Source organism: Chinchilla lanigera, unplaced genomic scaffold (genome assembly GCF_000276665.1).
Source record: "Chinchilla lanigera isolate Chin_1 unplaced genomic scaffold, ChiLan1.0 scaffold00075, whole genome shotgun sequence".
Lineage (NCBI taxonomy): Eukaryota > Metazoa > Chordata > Mammalia > Rodentia > Chinchillidae > Chinchilla > Chinchilla lanigera.
In genome coordinates this window covers 5,942,667-5,963,016 of record NW_004955476.1, presented here as the reverse complement: position 1 = coordinate 5,963,016, position 20,350 = coordinate 5,942,667, and the positions used below count along the sequence as shown (strand labels likewise).

The following is a 20,350-nucleotide window of genomic DNA, read 5'->3' as shown; positions in this document are numbered from 1 at the left end:
TTGCTTTTTTATTTAATATTAAATTTTTTTATTTTAAAGAGAATAATAAGTTTGAAAGAAGTAAGAGCAAGACTACCAGCTACGGCTTTATAATTAATTGTTTGCCACTGGAATGTCGTTACTTTATCAAATTAATAAAGAATAATACTTGCTTACTGTTGCTCACAAGCTAGGCAGACATCTTAGCACAATGATATCTGCTCTGACCTACTTATGGAACAATCAAATTGGCCCCAAGTGTGGTTATTCTATACACAAAGCCCGGTGATAAAAAGCACAAAAGCAGGTGATAGAGAGACACAGAACTCACTGGTGAATCCGGGCTCTGCTGAAAGGGCCGGTGTAACAATCTGATTCCTCCAGCTCTGGAAATGCTGACTTGTCCAGAACCATTGGGTTTTGGGACATCCACTTTTTGATTCTCTTAAAATAATTCTGTACCCTGGAAGGAAGCCACATTTCAGAATTAGATTAGGTTGTGTTCCAGAGCCAGGCTAACCGTCCATGACAGTTCTCCTCCAAAATACCAGAGAAAGAATTCCAGAAAGACAGATAAGCAACACCACACAACCACTCACTCATCCATGTGCATTGGTTCTGGTCCCACACTGAAGACATCACTAGCAAACTAAACCAAGAACTGCATTCATTTAAACTCTCTCTGAAAATAAATAAATAAACTCCAAAAAACTATGTATGCACTTGAATAAATGTATGAAAACATCCAAGAATCATTATACACAAAAATGGCAGTGGGACAGAGTATAAAAAGACAAGTGAGATATGTTCACCAAAGCTGTGTATATATCTGTGTGCATATGTCTCTCTCTATATGTAGAGATGGATTACCCTCTCATTCTTTTGGAAAGAAACCGGCGTTGTGCGCTACACACAGGGAGACTAAAAGGACAGAAGAGGCTCACGCACACTCATGCAGTAGAACGGCATGTCACAGTGTGGTAGGAAGATGAAGGATTTGTGAATCAAGCAAAACAGGGTTAGAGCAGAGCTCTACCTTGTACAAAATGAGGGAACTCACACAAGTTACTCAGTTTTTCTTCCCTTAGGGTCTGCAGTCAGAACATAAAAATACTGACTTTGCTGGGGAGTTACAAATTGGCTCTGAACTGTAAAACTAATCGTTACTAATAAGGAAACGAGTCACATTTTTGCTATATACTTAAGATTTTCAAAGTGTGAATGACGTAGACATGTTGTTAAAACGCAGATGTTGATGTATTAGGCCTGGGGTGGAGCCTGACATTCTGTGTTCCCAAGTCGCTGGGAGGGGATGCTCGTGCTGGTGTGTACCATGCATACTGGGCGTGATGGATTTGCCACAGACTCTGGGCATATCCTACGTCAGGGCTCTGTTTCAGGAAATCTGATATGGGGACATTTTGGCTCAACAGATGACAGTCATAACTACAGGATACATAAATATGTACTGATTAGAATTACATTCATCTTATAGAGAATGAAGAAAGATGAGATTGTCTTCAGAAGTTCTGGAAATCTAAATTCTAAATTACCATAATATCTACATACACTAAAAAAAATCATGCCATGCTTACACTCCCTGAGATTCTCTGGACAATTTTTGGCATCTTCTACTATACTAATTCAAAGTAGTACAACAGAATATGTTCCCACAGAGCTACAACACATACAATATTTGTTTAACCAACACTTTGGATTTCAAGAAAAGAAAAATTAGGGCAGTTATAAGCAAGCACTAGACATTACATCCTAAGAATCATTTCATTTCAAATTTATTATGGTAAAATTACGACTTGAATTTTGAAATAAAATGAAATCATGATATAAAGCTTAGAATGTGAAAATCTTGATCCTTCCTTTGCCAAGGAAGACTATTATTTAGACAGCAGGCCACTTTTGGATTTGGAGGAACCCCAGCGTGCATTTCACATCTAGAACCATAAGGAAGCAGTATCAGATGTGCTCATTTTGCTGCTTCTCATTATAAAGACAGCGTCCTAATTCATGAAATATCACTACTTCCCAGAGGCCAGTGCTCAGACATGTAGAAAACATTATGTAGACTATAAAATAACTACTTCAGTTTTTAAAATTTAGCATTGCTTTTAAAAAATGGAATAGCAGTGTCCTGCTGCTTAATTTGCCAGTCAGAAATTGAACCACGTTTCCAGTCTTTCAACTCCAAGTTCCTGAAATCTAAAGAGAGGAAGGAATCCCATCTGTGCTATTTCATTAGATGATCACAGAAGTCAAATAAAAGCAGATATTCCAACTGTGATTAGAAAATGTTGGTGCACTATAAGACACAAAAACTTACTACCTGTGACAAAATCACAAACAAGAAATTTAAAATTTTTAAAAGATATGAAAGAAAAGGACTTTCACATCATCATGTATGCTATTAACCCCAAATGCACAATATTATCAGTAAGCTGTTCACCTGTATTTCTTGTGAAGGGGTGAGTGATATCTGAAAGTGAAGTTGTCAATCATGGATTTGACTACCAGGATGAGTAGATCCAGTTTAATTTTTTTGACCCTCAGTTTTCTCATCTTTTAAGTTAAAAAATATTTGAAGAACTAAATGGATAATATATTGTCTTATAATGCACAGCATGCAGGATATACTCAAATATTTGTGATCATGAGACAAAGGAATATTAGTACTATGCTTTGTATTGCTAAAGCTGTCATCACTATGTCACCAACTTAATCTAATAGGTTATCTGAACCTTAATAATCATTTATCACGTTGGGCTTTTTGCAGACTCCATGTGAAGGTGAATTCTAATACAGCTTTATAAAACAGGGTTTGCCAGTATCAGTGGAAAGCAAAGAGAAGTGTATGGAAATCTAGATTAAAGGGTTAGAAGAACTGGGTTAAATCACACACTTGGCCAAGCCAGAGCATGGATGGGGTTCCTATAAGGGAATCGTTTCTTTTTACCCATCTTCAAAACCCACTATCGGGGCTGAGGATTTAGTTCAGCGGCACAGTGCCTGCCTGGCAAGCGCGAGGTCATGAGCTTCATTCCCAGTACTGGAAAAAAACCAGAAAAATTAAAAAACAAAACCCACTATCTTTGTTCTGCCTTCCGTGTGGGCCATTTTGAAGATGCTTTAACATTTGAGTGTGAGAACAGGGTATACATGAAAAATAAATTGCAGCAATAATGAAACTATTGTTATTTCCTCTCAGCCTGCCTGGAGAAATGATGAGCTTCAAAAGCCGGACAATTGCCTGAGCACTGTTCCCACCCCCCACCTTGGGTGTACTGGTGATGTGAACCATGCAGAAGGCAATGTTCTGGCTTCAGGAAAGGAAATGCACAAGTGGGTTGACGTAGGTGTATTTGATTTTAACTTTCCACTTTACAAAATAGGCACAGACCACGTTTTGCAATGTTATATTCATAATGGGTTTACACCATAGACATCAGCATGCACAAACACAAACACACAACCCTGAATTTTTCCTCTACAAACATAAATTAAAAAAAAAAACAAACAGAATCAGTCATTTTCTGAACTGAATGTTTACATTTAGGTAAATAACATTTATTTTTTTCCCTTGAAAATATTATAACATTTTATAAACTTCTTTATCTGTTACCCACCCGTTTTGTGAGCATACAGAGCCAAGGAACAGGGAAAACCACTTATGGTGAACAAAATGTAAAGGGGTGGCACAGTCAGGCGCAAGGTACTTTGACAATGACTTGAGACAAGCCACAGAGAATAATGCGCATAAGTGAAAAAGCACATCGACACTTCCTGATATAGTGTTCATCTTTCTAGCTTACTCGTAAGGTTGACTAAACTAGGAAAACCTGCTGTTTTCCACTATTTACAATGATTCTTTAGAATCTAATATAATACATATTTATTATGCATTCTCCATGCAAGTTCACTTTAAAACTAAACTGACAATTAATATAAATAGACTTTTGTTGAGATTATTTTATTTTTTTATTTTAAAGAAAATAGCACAAAGATTTTATTTTTTGTGAGTCCCTGCAAGAAACATACCTGTTCAATATGCAGTATAGCCCACTCACTATGGGAAGTTACAATGTCTCACACTAGTTCTAAGGCAAAACACTGAAGTTACCAAAATGATCTTATCAACTGTCCAACACAGAGGAGGCAAATACATACAAGAAAATAAAGAAAACTGATAGTCATAAATTCATGCATGCAATGGTCCAATGACTTTTGTTTTATTATATAAAAATGACTGAAAATTTATTGCATAGACCAGGACCGAATATTCACATAGGAAATGATGAAAATTCACTCTGAATCAGACCATCAACTTGACAGAAATAAATGATTTCATGAAGAAGCATCATTAAAGTTTTAAAAAGTCATCTTAGTACTAAGTTTTGTAATGTTCATTCTAATTTCAAAGGTCTTTTCTTCTCCATGATTTTCTTTTCTTATTGTTGAATTCTAACACACATAAATTGAATGTTTCAAAGAGGCTCACATTTTCCCATAATGATTTCCAAATTTTTAATTATATTCAGAAATTTTCTTTGGCAAGAAACAACCAGACTTCTCAAGCATGTTCCTAAAATTCAGGCTTTGTAGTTTTCTAGCTTTTGTGTAATTCTGACTTGGAATATCATCTACATCATTCAGTGGAGTGTACTATGCCTCACTCTCATGTTTTGTCTTTGTTAATTGATACTCCTGCAACGAGTAAGAAAACAGCCAAATATATGAAATATTTTGGGTGAGCAGTCACTGAATGGAAGTCCATTTCTCTCAGTTAAATAGTGCCAAGGTGGTTGAGGTGGAAAAATTTCTTCTAAGAGCTGATACTTTGAGATAAAATTCTTAAAAGCAAGTTTATTTTTTATAGTAGGATAGGAGAGGCAACTTAAAGTGGTAGAATACCACTAGGTCTAAAAAACAAAGATGCCCAGCCTTTGGTAAACCTCTGCATGAATCAGGATGTCAGTTTTAAATAAAAGCTACAGGTTAAATAAGAGAAATGGATTGAGTGACCCGCATACTTGCTAGATTTCTTGTTCTACTATTCTGGCCTGCCCTCATTTACCCAGTGGTCCTGGCTTTCTAGATATTTTGAAACTTGTCACCTCTTAAGATGGTAATGTGCAATTAAAATCCTCCTACAACACGGTGATGGAATGTTACAAGAATAGCAACAATAAATACAATAGTAGTAAAGAGATTATTTGATTATAAACATGGTTCCATTTGGTACAAGTCATTTCAGAAATTACTTGATGAAATCAATAGAATTTTCATCCTAAAGTTTGCAATTGCTGATATGGGTAATCAAATGTCTTTTTTCCTAAATGACAAATTACTCATGAAGAAATTATACATCACCCACCAACCTGCCCATTGATTTGCTCCTCCCATCAGTATAATAGCATTTTTTCCTGGAAAAGAAAAAAAGAAATCAGCTGAAGAAAGTCACAGGAAAATGAAACCAGTAAGTGACATTAAGTAATATTGAATATTTCAATAAACCAAGTTCCATGTACTAAAAGATCTTGACATTTGAAGTAAACTTTAGACTATAACATGAAAATCAATTAATATACATCATTTTCACTTCAGAATCTGTTACTCATAACAAAAACTCTTTAAAAATCAATAGGCCCTTTGAATATATTATTTTAATTCTCTTTTTAAAGCCAGTACTCTGCCAGCCATTGTACACTAACCAGATTATTTGGTTCCATGTTATATGAAGTCTTCTGTCCATCCATCTACCCATCCATCCATCCACCCATCCATCCATCCATTCATCCATCCATCCACCCATTTATCCATTCATCCATCTAAACATAAAAACGATAATCTCTGCCCTCAGGGAGCTTCTTTTGCTCTTAAGATAGCAAGTGGCCAGTTATAATAAAGCATGATAATATGGAAAGCACAGTTTTCTGAAGTGTCCAGGAAGGGACCTCAATTCATTTTTATAGGTGGAGGAGGAAGGAGGTGGGAGTCCGGAGGATGTGTCAAGAGTTGACTCTTCAGCCATGGTTAGGAGTAGACTTCTAGATAACGTGGTTCTATCTGGCACTTTAGACATGGTAGTGTGTTTAAGATGGTGAAGGGGCAAGCACAACAGTTGTGTGACTGACAGAACTGCAAATAATTAGATTACAGCTAAAGTATCTATTGAGCATGAAGGGTGGTCAAGAGAGAAGCCCTGGGATGAACAAGATACACATGGTGAAGGGTCCAGGACCAATGCTAAACTAAGGGTTTGATATGGAAGTCAGTGGGGAGCCAGTGTTCTAAGTGGGGCACAGCATGCCTGGTCTGAGGGTAAGTAAACACTCTGTGGAAAACGGTAATTTACCCCCTAAATGATTTTCTCTACAGCTTCAGGCTGGATTAACTGAGAGTTATATTTTTGTCCTTCAAGTCCTGAAAGCATTTTGCTCTGAACAAACATTTACTGAACAATGTTTTCAAAATAGCAATGTCGGGGGCTGGGGATTTAGCTCAGTGGCAAAGCGCCTGCCTGGCAAGCGCAAGGTTGTGAGTTCAATTCCTGGTACAGGAAGAAAACAAAACAAAACAAAACAAAACAAAAAAAAGCAATAGCAACAACGACAAAAGGCCTGTAAGTGTAGAAATTGATTGTAAATAATTTTTGCCATCAGAAAGAAATCCAGCATCTGGAGTAATGAGAGACAATGTTTCCATCACAATCAGCAGTAGGGGGTGTGGTCAGGAAGATTCTGAAGGTGTCTGGGGCATGTGGGTGACCCTTGGTTAAGCACTGTTATCCATCTAGATTTCTGTTAGTCTGAAATATTTCTCTTAAACATTTTAAGACTTCTTGTTTTGTTTTGAAAATGTTTTGGGAGAAATTTTTTTTAAAGGACCAATAGAGAAGGAAGGTCATATAACACAAATGTACATACTTTTTAGATCAACTGTAAGAGCAAATTGTAACTGAAAATTCAAGAAAAGACTTGCCTTTCTCCCTTTTTTAGAGCATGTACTTCAGGAGACTTGTTCTGATAAGCACTTTCTCTTCTCTTTGAAATGAATATATATTCTTTAAAAGATCAGATGGGCCTTTCATCAGCTATAAGACCCAGGATGCCTGCCTGAGGGCCTAGCGCCACCTCTTTGAATGCAATGCTCAGTAGAGAAAGCTCCTGGGAGAGGAGCCTAAATTTGGTGGAAACCATCCTACAGGTATGAACGCTTTTATTTTCATTTTATTTGCCTCCAACCAACATCCCAAGTACCTGGGGAATCTAAGATGATTATGTTTGATAAATGGTGTTGTCAAGACCTCTTACTTAAGGGCTCGTTACTGTTGATCTTGAGAATTCCGATGCAGTGGGCTGCATTTGATGGGTTATATAAAAAACAGGTTATTTTTAGCTTTTCAATCCCTTGTGACTCCCTTTGATGTAGTTGAATGTTTATTTAATAAGATTATTTTCATTTTTCTTTTTTTTTTTTCATTTTTGTGGAACAGTTTTCCTGTGTTGGGGAGGTTTAAATTATATATTCCTGAACAATATATACTCTTTTCTAACCATTAACAACCCGCAGTTCTGCTTTTACTTGCACAAATGAACCTGCAGGACCAAATCCTTTCCTATCTCTAATTCTCCATTTGGTAATTGACTCACAGCCTGCTGTTCCTAACAGCTCTCTTGCCCCTTCATTCTTCCATTCTTAAGATTCTGCTATTTTATTCCCTACATTGGTACTGCACTTACCTACCTACTAACCATGTTAACAATGGCTCAAAATAACAAGTAAATAATGATCTGAAGCAGAGTTTACGGCCAGCTGCAGAAGGTCAGTGGGCACCCTGGAGACATCTGAGCAGTCTAGGGCAGGCCTCTTGGTGGGTGGGACCTGGAGGGCCCTGTTGCTTCAGAAGCTGAGCTACTCCTGTCCATCAGATATATTGGAGTCCGCCATGTTTGGGTTTTGTTTTTGATTGAGGTATCCTTTGCAGAAATGAATGATCTAAGTTTATTCTTATTTGTACAAAAATTGTTCTCCATGTTTTAGATCACCAGGCCCTGTGATTAAGGTACTTGTAGGACAGCAAACTTGAAGAGAAAGTGGGAGGTTGGGGCATCTACTGGGTGACAGAGATGCCTTAAAATACATTGACTCTTTTCATGTGTGAGAGAGCTAAGCATCAATAGGAATCACTTTTGAGTCAAAAGCAAAGTGCCAGAAGTGGGGTTTGATATTTCTGGAATGGAGAAGACACAGGCAAAGTTTCTCAGACATGATAGAAACTATACAGTGTGACCTACTGTAACCTTCCAAACCTCACTGCGTTAGTTTTAAAATTTTACCCTTGATCTTAGCCACAAAGCTGAGAAGTGACAGTAAATTTGAAATTTTAAGTTCCATAGAATAGGTTGCATTTATTTTGGAAGAAAAGTCAAGAAATAAGTGGGCAGAAAATTTAGTTCCAAAAATGTTTTACAGATATATGCAAGCAGAAAGTTTAGATAAAATGTTGAAAATTCAAATCCATATAATAAGGAAGCAAAAAACTTTTGCAGAAAAGGATAAAACTAATAAGGCTTTCTGAGTAAAGGTACAGCTTTTCTTTGGGGGGGAAAATAACAGATCTCAAAGATGAATAAGCACATGTAATATCCCAAGGTAAAGATTTTTATCCATGAAATTTAAAAGATCTTGTTCTAAAAACAGACATATATTTTCCTATTTAAATTCTTTGATATTCTGAATATGGTTAGCTCTCACTTTCCCTGGGCAATCGGTTCCAGGATCTTTTGCATAAAAAGTCTGCAGGTGTCCCAGTCTGTCATGTCAAAAGGTATAGTATTTGCACCTATCCAATGGACCTTCACCTGTGTTAAAACACTTCTAGGTTATGTGTAACAACTAATGCAATGCCAATGCTATATAAGTAGCCGTTGTAATGTATTACTAAGGGAGTAACGAAAAATTGTTTGCATAAGTTTAATATTGAGAATTATTTTCAAATATTTTTCATCAATGGTTGGTTGAATCTAGGGCTTTGGAATTAATGATTAAGGGGGAGCAACTGTATCTTAACTTTTAGACATATTTTCTTGAATGTGGTAAGAGTTGGCACTTGGTGATTAGATTTATCATCATGGAAACATTTTCTTTTATAGCTATGCTTGAATGAATTTTCTCTTTATATGTTGGCTGCAAGTCCAAATTTCAGGTATTCCTTATAGGTAAGAGGAGAGCTAGCTTTGGCAGCACATATAGTAAGCAAATGAGAAGCTGGTTACTAAGGAGCTAGTTAATGCTACATCTGTTATTTAAACTAATATAGAAAGAGGTTCCAAAACAACCCTATGTTCCAACTTTTTATGAACTCTTACCATGAACACTAACATCAGATGGAAATTAGGGAAAGACTACACTGCATAACTCCTTTCTGAAATTTACAAAAATTGGAAGGAATATTAAAAGATTAAAATCCCCCCAAAACATGTATCATTAGCATCAGTATCATTTAAGACACTTGTTAAAAATGTATATACCCAATTCTAACCCAGGTTTCATATGCCAGCACCTCTTAAGGTCCAGATCTCATTTTTACTATTCTACTAGGAATTTTAATGTATTGAAAGGACAGAATTACCCTGAAAATTCCAAGAGTAATTACAGTGAGGTATAAATAAAAACCTCAGGAATAAATTTGATCATTAGATATTTGGCTCTTAAGATCCTGTGGAACTAGTATTTGGCATACTAATATTTATATTATTGTATCATGAGATTCCAGTGGTATTTTCTAAAAGTTTCAATAATACAATAACCATAACCTCTGTTTTTAAAAATTTGTCTTGAAAAACATAAAGAAGAAACTTCAGGAAAATCATCAATAAGAGAGATAGTAACTTCAAAGACTTTCTTTTTCCCTTCTTGGATGTATAAGAATTCTTCTTTGAAATGCAGTCTTACCAGGAAATGAAACAATAAATACCATTTTTCAAAAAACCATCTGACTGAAGAAACCATCCTCTTTCAAACCTCCCCTGGAACTGAAGGACACGGTGGTGTTCAGCCCAAGGACATACGCTCTCAGGAAGATAAAGCCAGGTACTCAGACAGGCCTAGGGAATTGTTTTTAACCTACTTGTTCATTCTTTTTCTTTCTTTCTTTCTTTCTTTCTTTCTTTCTTTCTTTCTTTCTTTCTTTCTTTCTTTCCTTCTTTCCTTCTTTCCTTCTTTCCTTCTTTCCTTCTTTCCTTCTTTCCTTCTTTCCTTCTTTCCTTCTTTCCTTCTTTCCTTCTTTCTCTCTCTCTCTTTCTTTCTTTCTTTTCTCTCCTCTCTCTTTCTCTCTCTCTCTCTCATGTGATACTTTTATAGGAGTAATATAGTCATACATCATAGATGATTTCTAACCAAAGGATTAAGTGTGATACTTGTTGAAGACCTTATGAGTATACTAATTATTCTAACACTATAGTTCTTGAAATTGCTTCAAAACAGCAACAGTAAAGGATGAGAAAGAAAGAAAGCTCCTCAGTGGAAAGAGCAATATAAAAATATGCTACTACAGACATTGTGGTCATTGTCTCTGTACATCTTCCCCCTACAGAGTGGTAAAGAGAAATAACCAGGGTGGGGGCACACTCCTGCAATCCCAGGATTCTGGGAGGCTGAGACAGGAGGATTGCAAATTGAAGCCCAGTCTGGAAAACTTATTGATTCGGTGAAACTCTGTCTCAAAATAAAAATAAAAAAGGATACTGGGAATATAACTCACTGTGAAGGGTTTGAGTTCAATCCCCAGTCCAAAGTTGTCAGGGGAAGAATCTTTTAAATTATGAAAGTCAAGTACGTAGGGTAAAGCAAGCATACATTACTGATTGGGATGGATTAAATGCTTGCTTCCCCACAAAACTTGCATGTTGAAACCTTAATACCTAATAGTATTTGGAGGCAGAGCATTTGGGAGGTGGTTAGTTCGTGGCGGTGGAGCCCCCATAGTGGCATTTGTGTCCTTAAAAGAAGTCAGAAGTCAGTTAGTGCTTCTGTTACCATGTGAGGGTGCAAACCCAAGGGTCCTCAGAGGACCCCAGCCAACCTCGCTGGTACCTGGCCTTGGACTTCTAGTCTCCAGAACTGTCAGAAATCAATGCTACGTAAACACCCATGTGCCAGTTTGTTACAGCTGCCCAAATTGATAACATATGGATGCTGTACATCACTTACGTTCAACGCAGTGCAAAGCAGAACTGCATCTTAGCCATAGGTTCCTGAGCCAGGCTCTAAATCATACCCTTCCCAGCTGCCTGGCACAACCTCATGGGCCCAGGGAAGCACCTCTTTTGCATCAAGTCCAGAGGGTGCTGGTGGCCTCTTTGGGTGAGATGCTTAATGCCAGATTCCTTCAGCCCACACTGCACCTCAGTACTGAGACCCGCTGCAGTGGCAAGTGGGGGAGAACTGCTCCAGCCTTCCTTCTCTCTTACCCTTCAGCAAATTAGTCTGCACATAAATTTAGCTACAACTCTTATGGACAGTGCTGATCACAGAAACTGCAGCAGGGGGAAGGTTCTTGAAATCAATTAAAATCAATTTGGGAATTTTTTTAGAGGTTTTGTCTTGGTATCAGAAAATATGTCATTTTCTTGGGTGCTATACTTCTTTAATGTCCTGTGATTTTTTGTTTGTTTGTTTGTTTGTTTTTTTCCCGTACCGGGAATCGAACTCATGACCTTGAGCTTGGCAGGCAGGTGCTGTGCCCTTGAGCTAAATCCCCAGCCCCTAATGCCCTGTGTTGACATCTGGAAATCAAAGTACAATAATTTTAAGTTCAATCCCCCAGGACAAAGGAAAGAAAAAGCATCTTTTAAATTGTGAAATTTAAATAGTTTGGGTAAAGCTAACATGTTACTGGTTACAATCAGGTTTGGAAAATAAACAATTTGGTAAAGATATAAATAAAATAATAAAAGGGACATGTAACCTTATCCATTAGAAATAATCTAATATATTTTCAATTCTACTCCTATACATTGTATATGGCTAAGTCACATTGCATAAACATCCTTTATATTTTAATTTTAATATTTACTATTTCCTGACAATCACTATGAAATCTTTTACCCATTCATTATAAATGAATGATAATAATTGTAAGTGTATATTCTAATTTACATAGGTCCTCCCTTGTTCTATATAAAGGATATTTATTTATATTACCTAAAATTATAAATTAAAGTTCAGTGAATGTTTTTATATGTTTGAAAACTATATTCATAATATAGAATATAGAAGCCACAGAAAATTCTAAGGTTCTTAGAAAATATTTTCAAATGGAGCTTCAGATGTGTGACTCCCACTATGAATCATGAAGTGACTATTTGTCCTATCTCTGCTGGGTTTTAATGTGAAAGTTTCTATGAAGTTAAAATTTAACTTGTTGTCTTTATCCTGCATGATATCGTGTAGCATGAACATGTACCATTCAAGAAGAAATTACATCAACAGGCAGGTACTATATGTATATCATAATTAACATAAAGTATTTGTAATTAGATATTTAAACATATTTTTAGAAGGTTGTATTTTTAAAAGAGAAAAAAAAAATCCAGAAGTGAAGGAATGTCATTTAGCACAAATGTACACAATCTTTCCAAGTTGTTCTCAAAATGAGCTCAGTACAATTACCTGAATGGTAAGTAATCCTCTTCCATGAACCAGAAGACAAACAGCATCCTGCGGGGCTCTTTTTGGTACTTTTAGGGGCCAAGTTTCATAAAAATGTATAAGCCTTAGAGTCTCCTAAGAAGCATGCCTGTGGTTTGTATAAGGTGCTGAGGAATTGGCTTTATTTCTCCTCCTTTTACTTTGTATTTTTGCCAACACTTGTGAGAGATTATTTGCTTATCTCCTGAATGCCCTATCTATAGAAAGTTTTCAAATTCTTAGCTCAACATGAATGGGAACTACTTTACATAGCTGAGTCTAATCTTGCCAGCAAGATTCTGCAGAAATCAATTTCTGATTTCTCCGCAATGAATGCAGATGTTTCCACCTTTCAAAGCCTGAAATGTTTCAAATATCTAATATGATGAGATCAGTGGTTCATACTTTATCTCAAACAATGTAGGAGTATATAATAAAACTTGAGGTTGTCACCATGTCTGTCAGAGTTGGTCTCTCCCATTTTACACAGTGTGGCATTTTCCTTATGAATTGCACTTTTTAGTGCTCACTTTTACGTATCAGGTTTCTTTACTTGGAATCTCCTTTGGTCAGAGCCTTTTTAAGCCAAGGAGCTGGTGAAGTGTGTTGAACTCCACTTCGGAGTCAGTGCTCCTGTCTTTGCTGTGAGCTCACTTTTCACGTACAGTAGAGTATTGTTGAATTTTATTTTGAGAAATGACGGAGGAATGTGAGACACCCTACCAATAAAAGCAGACCATCTAGGTTGGGAAACAATGGCTTCTCAATCTATGTGTGCCTAAAGGAAGGACTGAAAATCTTTAAGAGGAGCACTCCTCTCATTACCATTTATCCACTGGCGCTGATGACTGAGTTAGGAATCCATGCTGTTGAAATGGCCTGGCAAATGACTGCTGCTAACCACAATAAGAGAGGAACTCTGTATTTGCACATAAGGAGACCGTACATTTATCTTTTGCTTCCACATAAGTAATAAAACATGACATCAATCCATATGAAACAAAAGTGAAGTTGTTCTTGGGGGAACATAAAAGGGAAAATTTGAGGATAACTATTTTACCCTCTCTCTAGGAAAAGCCACATTAAAATGATATAACGTATCTGGAGACCCAGAAAGGTCAGCATACAAGGCAAATGAACTAGAGAGAAAGGAGTCACCCAGGAGATCCTAGGTTTTAGAAGAAAAAACATTTTCTCTGTAGAAAGTGCTGTAAGAGGGTGCAAATCAGGAGACTCAGCTTAGTGCACACTGAGAGAGAATGAAATAAAATTGGGAAGTACCTGAAGGGCATCCTGATGTTCAGCCTCTCCGCATACTTGCACAGCGTGTCCCATGGAATGTGGATTTTAATGAACATAATGTCAGGGTTTGCGATAGCCGGCTGCAGGGGAAGAAAGACAGGGACCACTCTTGAGAACTGAACTGACGAAATCACACTGTCCTTGATTTGGGAGGAAGGAGCACTGCTGCCTTGGTTATGATGAATCAGTTTTTACCATTTGAAGGCTAACTCTTAATAAAGCAAACTATAATAAAAATGTAATAATGAAATTAAAACTGGTAACTTCTGGACACACTCACATCAGTTCCTTAGATGACAATGAGTTCCTAAATTGTTTTCCATTGGCCTGGAGGGAGATCTCTGACACCACAAGCTCCAAATCTCCCCTTAGAACATGAGAACACCTCAAAAAGAGACACAATCCAGGGAGAGGTAGGATGACCATCCTCATGTGGGTAAAAGAAGCTGGAAACCAGGGACTGGGGATTTAGCTCAGTGGCACAGCGCCTGCCTGGCAAGCATGAGGTCATGAGTTCAATTCCAGGTACTGGAAAACAAACAAAGAAAAGAACCTGGAAACCTCTCCGTCTCACTCTAAAACTCTACAAACATCTCTTCCCACGACTTCTGTAAATTCCCCTGCTGTGAACGAATCAATCTGGAGGACAGAGTGGAGTTTCCCGCCTGACTCCGTGATGGCCAACCCTGAATAAAAGCTCTTACTTCTTGCATGAACCATAGCATTGGCTTCTATGTGCCTTGGGCAGAGAGAGCCTTTGCCTGGCTGATATCTTCATTATATACAAACCATAACCACCTTTGTGAATTAGAGAATTTCCTCATATTGATCATTATAAAAGTCAAGACTTGCCAGTCAGAACAATTATAATCAATTAAAACCTTCAAGGTATTCTTGACAGACACTATTTCACAACCATCTCATTACTTTAGAGAGGTTAGAAAACACTGCCAAGTGTTTATTTATTTATTTATTTTTTGGTTTTTCTCCGGTACTGGGAACCTAACTCACGACCTTGCGCTTGCCAGGCAGGCGCTTTTGCCGCTGAGCTAAATCCCCAGCCCCCAGCCCCTACACTGCCAAGTGCTGACAGCTGTTCTCTAATTTGTTTTTCTGTTGTTGTTTTTTTCTTCTGGTACCAGGAATCGAACTCACAACCTTGTGCTTGCCAAGCGGCGCTTTTGCAGCTGAGCTAAATCCCCAGCCCCTGTTCTCTAATTAATTACTTTATTTTTCTACTGCATTTCATTCTACAGCTACCAGGTTCTCAAGCTACTTACTATGTCCTATGATAACCCTGGAAACCATGGAGTGCATGCATCCCAGAAACTCACCATCTCACAGAGCTGTTACTGCCTATATCGAGACAGAGACCTTTAAAAGATTTATGTAGGCAAGAACATGGAAAGCAGAGTGAGGGGAGCATTCTAGTCATTGAAGGAGCTTCTTTACTACATGGGGTACTCAGGTGTAACACTTAGAAATTCAGAATGTGGTTCTGCTGGATGTAAATATTTTAATTATACCGTTAACATAAGTGTGGCTTGCTGTTGTGACCCAGATAACCATCTGGATTTTTAGATGGTTAGATTCAGTAGAATGAAACAAGTAGCTACATAACTGACTCATTTGGCCTTAGACGAGGCTCATGTTCATAATCTGCCATTTAAAATGGTTTATGGGGCTGGGGATTTAGCTCAGTGGCAAAGTGCCAGCTTGGCAAGTGCAAGGTTGTGAGTTCAATTCCGGGTACTGGAAGAAAAACAAAAACAAACAAAAAAAGATGGTTTAGTGTCTGAGGCCCTTAGAGTGTGACACAAGTTTATGGCCCATGGTAGCATCAAGTTGCACAAAGCTTACACTTCCTATGAACATCTGTGACAGCAGGAGTGCTTTGTGTTTCCATTGAGAAACACCTACGAGGTCACGCAACAGCTGAGCTCCATGTGAGCTTAACCATTCATTTAAATTTCAACTAGATTTAACTCAATAAATGTATACCTTAAAAATTCAAAATATAGAAGAAATGTATCAGTCCTATTTAAAATCAAATAGGTTTTAAGTTAAACTGTGAAGGTTTTATATGCATATATTCATTAAGCTCCATTTTCTAAATCGGGCTTTCCCCAGGTTTGCAAAAACGCTTCCAATTTGCTTTACTGACATTTCTGAAGAGTATTATTACAGCGATGTCACTGGACTAATATTCAAACATAGAAAGCATTCTGAGGTGTGACCCCCTTTTCCCTGGGGAAGGAATGTTCACAGACCAGCACTTATCAAAGGAAGGAAGCAAAGAAGAGAGGGAGGGAGGAAATAGACAGGGGAAAGTTTCAAAAGGAAGGGGGAGGAAAGCAAATTCAATGGTCGCACAGTCAATCCTTTAAAGAAATTTTTATAAGCACATAAGAAGGCTCGAGGGGATCAGTATTTACAGTTGCAGAAATGAAACACATACATTACCATTTGTCCAACACTTTTCTTTCCAAATTTTAGGGTTGTTTTGTAGGATTTTTTTAACTTGCTTTGCAAAAGTATAATCATTACTTACTCAGTTTTTAAAATTGTAGAAATGCCTTTGGAAAATATTTAAATTGAATACAATCTGATGTCGTAACAAGCGAAGATACTTCTATTTAAATGGAACCACACATTCATTTCACAACTGGAGAAAATGACAATATATTTTATAGCACCCTGTGGTAGACACTTTCAACACTAAGCCCAAGTGATCATTTTCATTCCAGAATGTTCTACCTCATATTAATGATGGCGAAGCACCCACCTCCTTCTCCAACATTAAGCCTTCTGCTCTGAGGTTCTTCTCAAATGTATTTCTCTTGTCATATTGTATGTTTGTCTTTCTATAAACCAGGATGTAATCAATTCGCTTTTTGCCATCTTTGAATAGAAGTCCACTGGATGCTATGTAATTCATGTCATTCTGAAAATAAAGCAATGCATTTTAGTTGTATAGTCACAGAAGCACAGATTTTTGTTAGAGTTGCTAGCAAAGCAATATAAAAATGTGGGGGTTTTTGATTGGTGTTGTTTTGTTGTGACAGGGTAGTCCAGCCCCAGCTTGAACTTGTGTTGTAGACCAAGCTATCCTCACGTGATCCTCCTGTTTCACTTTCCTCGTTGTTGAGGTTACAGGTGAGTGCCACCATGCCTGGACCTGTTTGTGTATTGCTATTGTCAGAAATGAAAAGATAAATAATGGAATCTGCAAACTACTCCAGGAGACAGACTAAGAAGTGATGTTCCAGAATTTGAAACTGGGGTTCAGTGATACTAGCAACCATATGTGTATACTCTGCTCAGTAAGGACCTATAAAATATTGTCTGGTATCAAGTGTCTTTACTATATTGTGTGCATACATAAGCACTCCCCATGTGTTAGTTTATTTAACTATTTACATTTAGCACTTCAAATATAAAGAGTGTAAAACCAAATGAACACATGTACCATAAAGTGAAACCAATCTAATTCCTGTGCTAAATACTCAGATGGACCTCACCTTCCTAAATTTAGGCTCTGCACTGCTGAAACCAATCAATTCCTGAGTTGCTTGCTTCAGGGAATACTTGCTTCTAGGATTTAGGACTGCACACCAAGTGGAGAAGTTTACTTATCACAGCTCACAGCTTGCTTATCAAAACTACATGACGTCCTTTGTTTGCTGCAACTAACAGTCCAAGCTATTTTTTGTAGACTCTGAGAAATATTTAAACCAGATTTCTGCCTTGAGAGATGAGACCTGGCTTACCCTGAGTCTCATCTCAGGTCCTGGAACTCTTTGAAAACTCTTTGCTAATTTTACCACTTTAAAACACTGCTGAGACTACAGAGATATTGTCTCAACTGTTCTAAGTAACTGATAAAAACCAGCTTTACTTAGGAACAAATTTCTCTGATGATTCCCTTAAGGGGCATTACAAGTATATTACCCCAAATCACAGAAGGACCAGGAATGGAGTCCAGTTTTGTTTGTCTTCCGGACCAACATTCTTAGCTATTATCTACCTGTCTTTCTTGCTTTTGATCCAACTATCTGGGTATCTGTCCCAACTCTATACTCTATGTTTCAATTCAGGTATATTTTAAATTTTAAAAAATCCTAACATCTGGAGGGTGAGTAGATATGTTTAGGTAAAAGAAATTCAGACTGATGTGGAGCGAGCCTGACTGGGATACACACATAGCTCCAGGAAAAGAAGAACCAGAGGAGCCAGGGTTCAAGGGGGAAGAAACCAACGAGTTACTGAGGTGGAGCTTCAGAAAGGATATGTTCAAGATATCCTTCGGGACTGTCATCCTCAAGGTTAGGTTATTTCAAGAGCTTTGGTGACCTCTCCTATTCAAAAATGATGGGTTTAATTTTGTGATTCACAATACTACAGACACCCAGGATTTGATATCTTATTTGGTGGTCTCCCCATTTATATTAGAAAAGACAAAAAGGTACATCTGAGTAGATATGCCTAACACTGAGGAGGTACAGCAGGCTCATAACAACAACTGCTAATACAACAACAAAATAATGACATGAAAGAGAGATGGGCAATTTTTAGTCATAGGTTGAGATTTGTGAAGGCTTTTGCTCCTACCATTCAGAGACTGTCTTCAAGGTCATAAGTGACACACTCTGATAAACACAGCATGCAGTTCTGTCCTCTGTCCTTGCACCTCACCTCTCAGCACTGAGCCTCTCTCTTACTTACTGCACATTTTTCTCTTGATGTCCGGTATATCACATACATTTGAATTATCTCCTATTTGTGTGCTCACCCACTCTCAGCTGTTTTTGTGGGGGGACAGGGGTGGGAAATGCAGATTGGGCCCAAAGCTTTGCACACACCAGGCTAGTGCTCTCTATCACCAAGCTATTCCCCTTAACCTTTCTTAAATTTTTATTTTCTCTTGAGACAAGTCTTGGTAAGTTTCCTGGGCTGGACTTGAGCTTGTGATCCTCCTGCCTCGGTCTCCTCAGTAGCTGAGATTACAAGCACACACCATCAAACCAGGATATTTTCTTAACATTTGATGATTTGTACCTTACTCTGGTTTGTTCAAGGATCAATCTGTTCTTTTGATTGGTTTTCTATACTCCCTTGCAATTTCTCCCAGTCTCCTGGCTCTAGATACCCATCCATATGCTGAAAACGCGTAACTAATAGTTACAGATTTGTGGATCCCACTGCCCTTTTAATTTCTTCACTTGAATGTCGAATGTGTATCTCAAAGTCAGCCGTCCAAAGTGGAATTCCTTATCTTCTCAGAGCAGGTACTTCTCACAGCCTTTTTTATTCTGATGGATAACAACACCATCCTTTCAACTGTTCAGCACAAATGTATTCAGTAGACTCTATTTCTTTTCCTTCTTATGTGTCTAACATTCAGATTATCAGAAAATCCTACAAAGTGACATTTAGAACCTGATCACCTCTACCACTTTTGGTACTACTGCTCTGGTCTTGTTATGGTTTAGATCTAAAGTGCACCCATCAAAGTGTCATATAATCACAGGTGGGACTTTTGAAAGGTGACTGGGTGGTAGGCGTGTAGCTGAATGTGCTCTTAGGAGAAGGCACCTGGTTGGAGGTGTCTCATGACCTGGAAGGGTTTATCCTTATGTCAGATATTCCCTTTGCTCCCTCATTTTTTGCTGCTATGGATTGAGTAGCTTTTCTCTACAGCCCTTGGACCAGGTTGATTTTGTCTTAGATCCAGCTGACTTTGGACTGAACTAATTAAAAACGGTGAGCCAAATAAACCTTTCCTCCTATAACCTGTAGGTGTAAAAGAAAATTGGTACCAGAGAACTGGGATTGGCCCAGAGAACTGGAGTCATTACTGTGACTATTCCTGACCACGAGGTCTGAAAGCCTTTGGAACTTGTTCACAGGAGGAGTATGGAAAAGTGGATAAGCAGGCTGGGGAGACTAAGTTTGATGGATAATTTCAGTTGGATTTTACAAGACCAAAATGCTGATGGAATGGGAAGAGCAAAGGCCAGACTCAGGAAGTCTCAGTTGTGAAGAAAGACTGTATTGTAAACCAGACTACAGGCTGTGCATGTTTCATCCTGGTAAAGAATTAGCCTATGTTTTTCCCTGTCCTGTGAATCTGTGTGATGCTTAATTTACAGGTTGGAGGCTAATTAAGGTGATAAGAAAAATTTAAAGGTAGCCCAATGTTCAAGTTGTAGCTTAGTAACTAGTCACTGCTGTTAGCCAGATTTATAGTGAGAATCTGAAGCAAAAACCAGAGCTGAGGGATATGAAACTTGACCACAAAAGAAAATGCCTAAAAATCTGGGGAAAAAGAAACTGTGGTTGCTTAAAAGATGACCATTAAAAA

At 37.8% G+C, this 20,350-nt stretch overlaps 1 protein-coding gene across 2 annotated transcripts in view; it reads right to left on the bottom strand.

The window, feature by feature from the left end:
• Positions 1-20,350, bottom strand: part of Ano3 (anoctamin 3) — a 357,658-nt gene that overhangs the window by 97,529 nt on the left and 239,779 nt on the right. For both annotated transcript variants that reach the window (XM_005401743.2, XM_005401742.1), the window contains 4 exons: positions 16,772-16,930; positions 13,966-14,066; positions 5,370-5,414; positions 311-442 (listed from right to left, as the gene is read on the bottom strand). In XM_005401743.2, the coding sequence (XP_005401800.2) occupies positions 311-442; positions 5,370-5,414; positions 13,966-14,066; positions 16,772-16,930 (437 nt within the window). The remainder of the gene's footprint in view (positions 1-310; positions 443-5,369; positions 5,415-13,965; positions 14,067-16,771; positions 16,931-20,350) is intronic.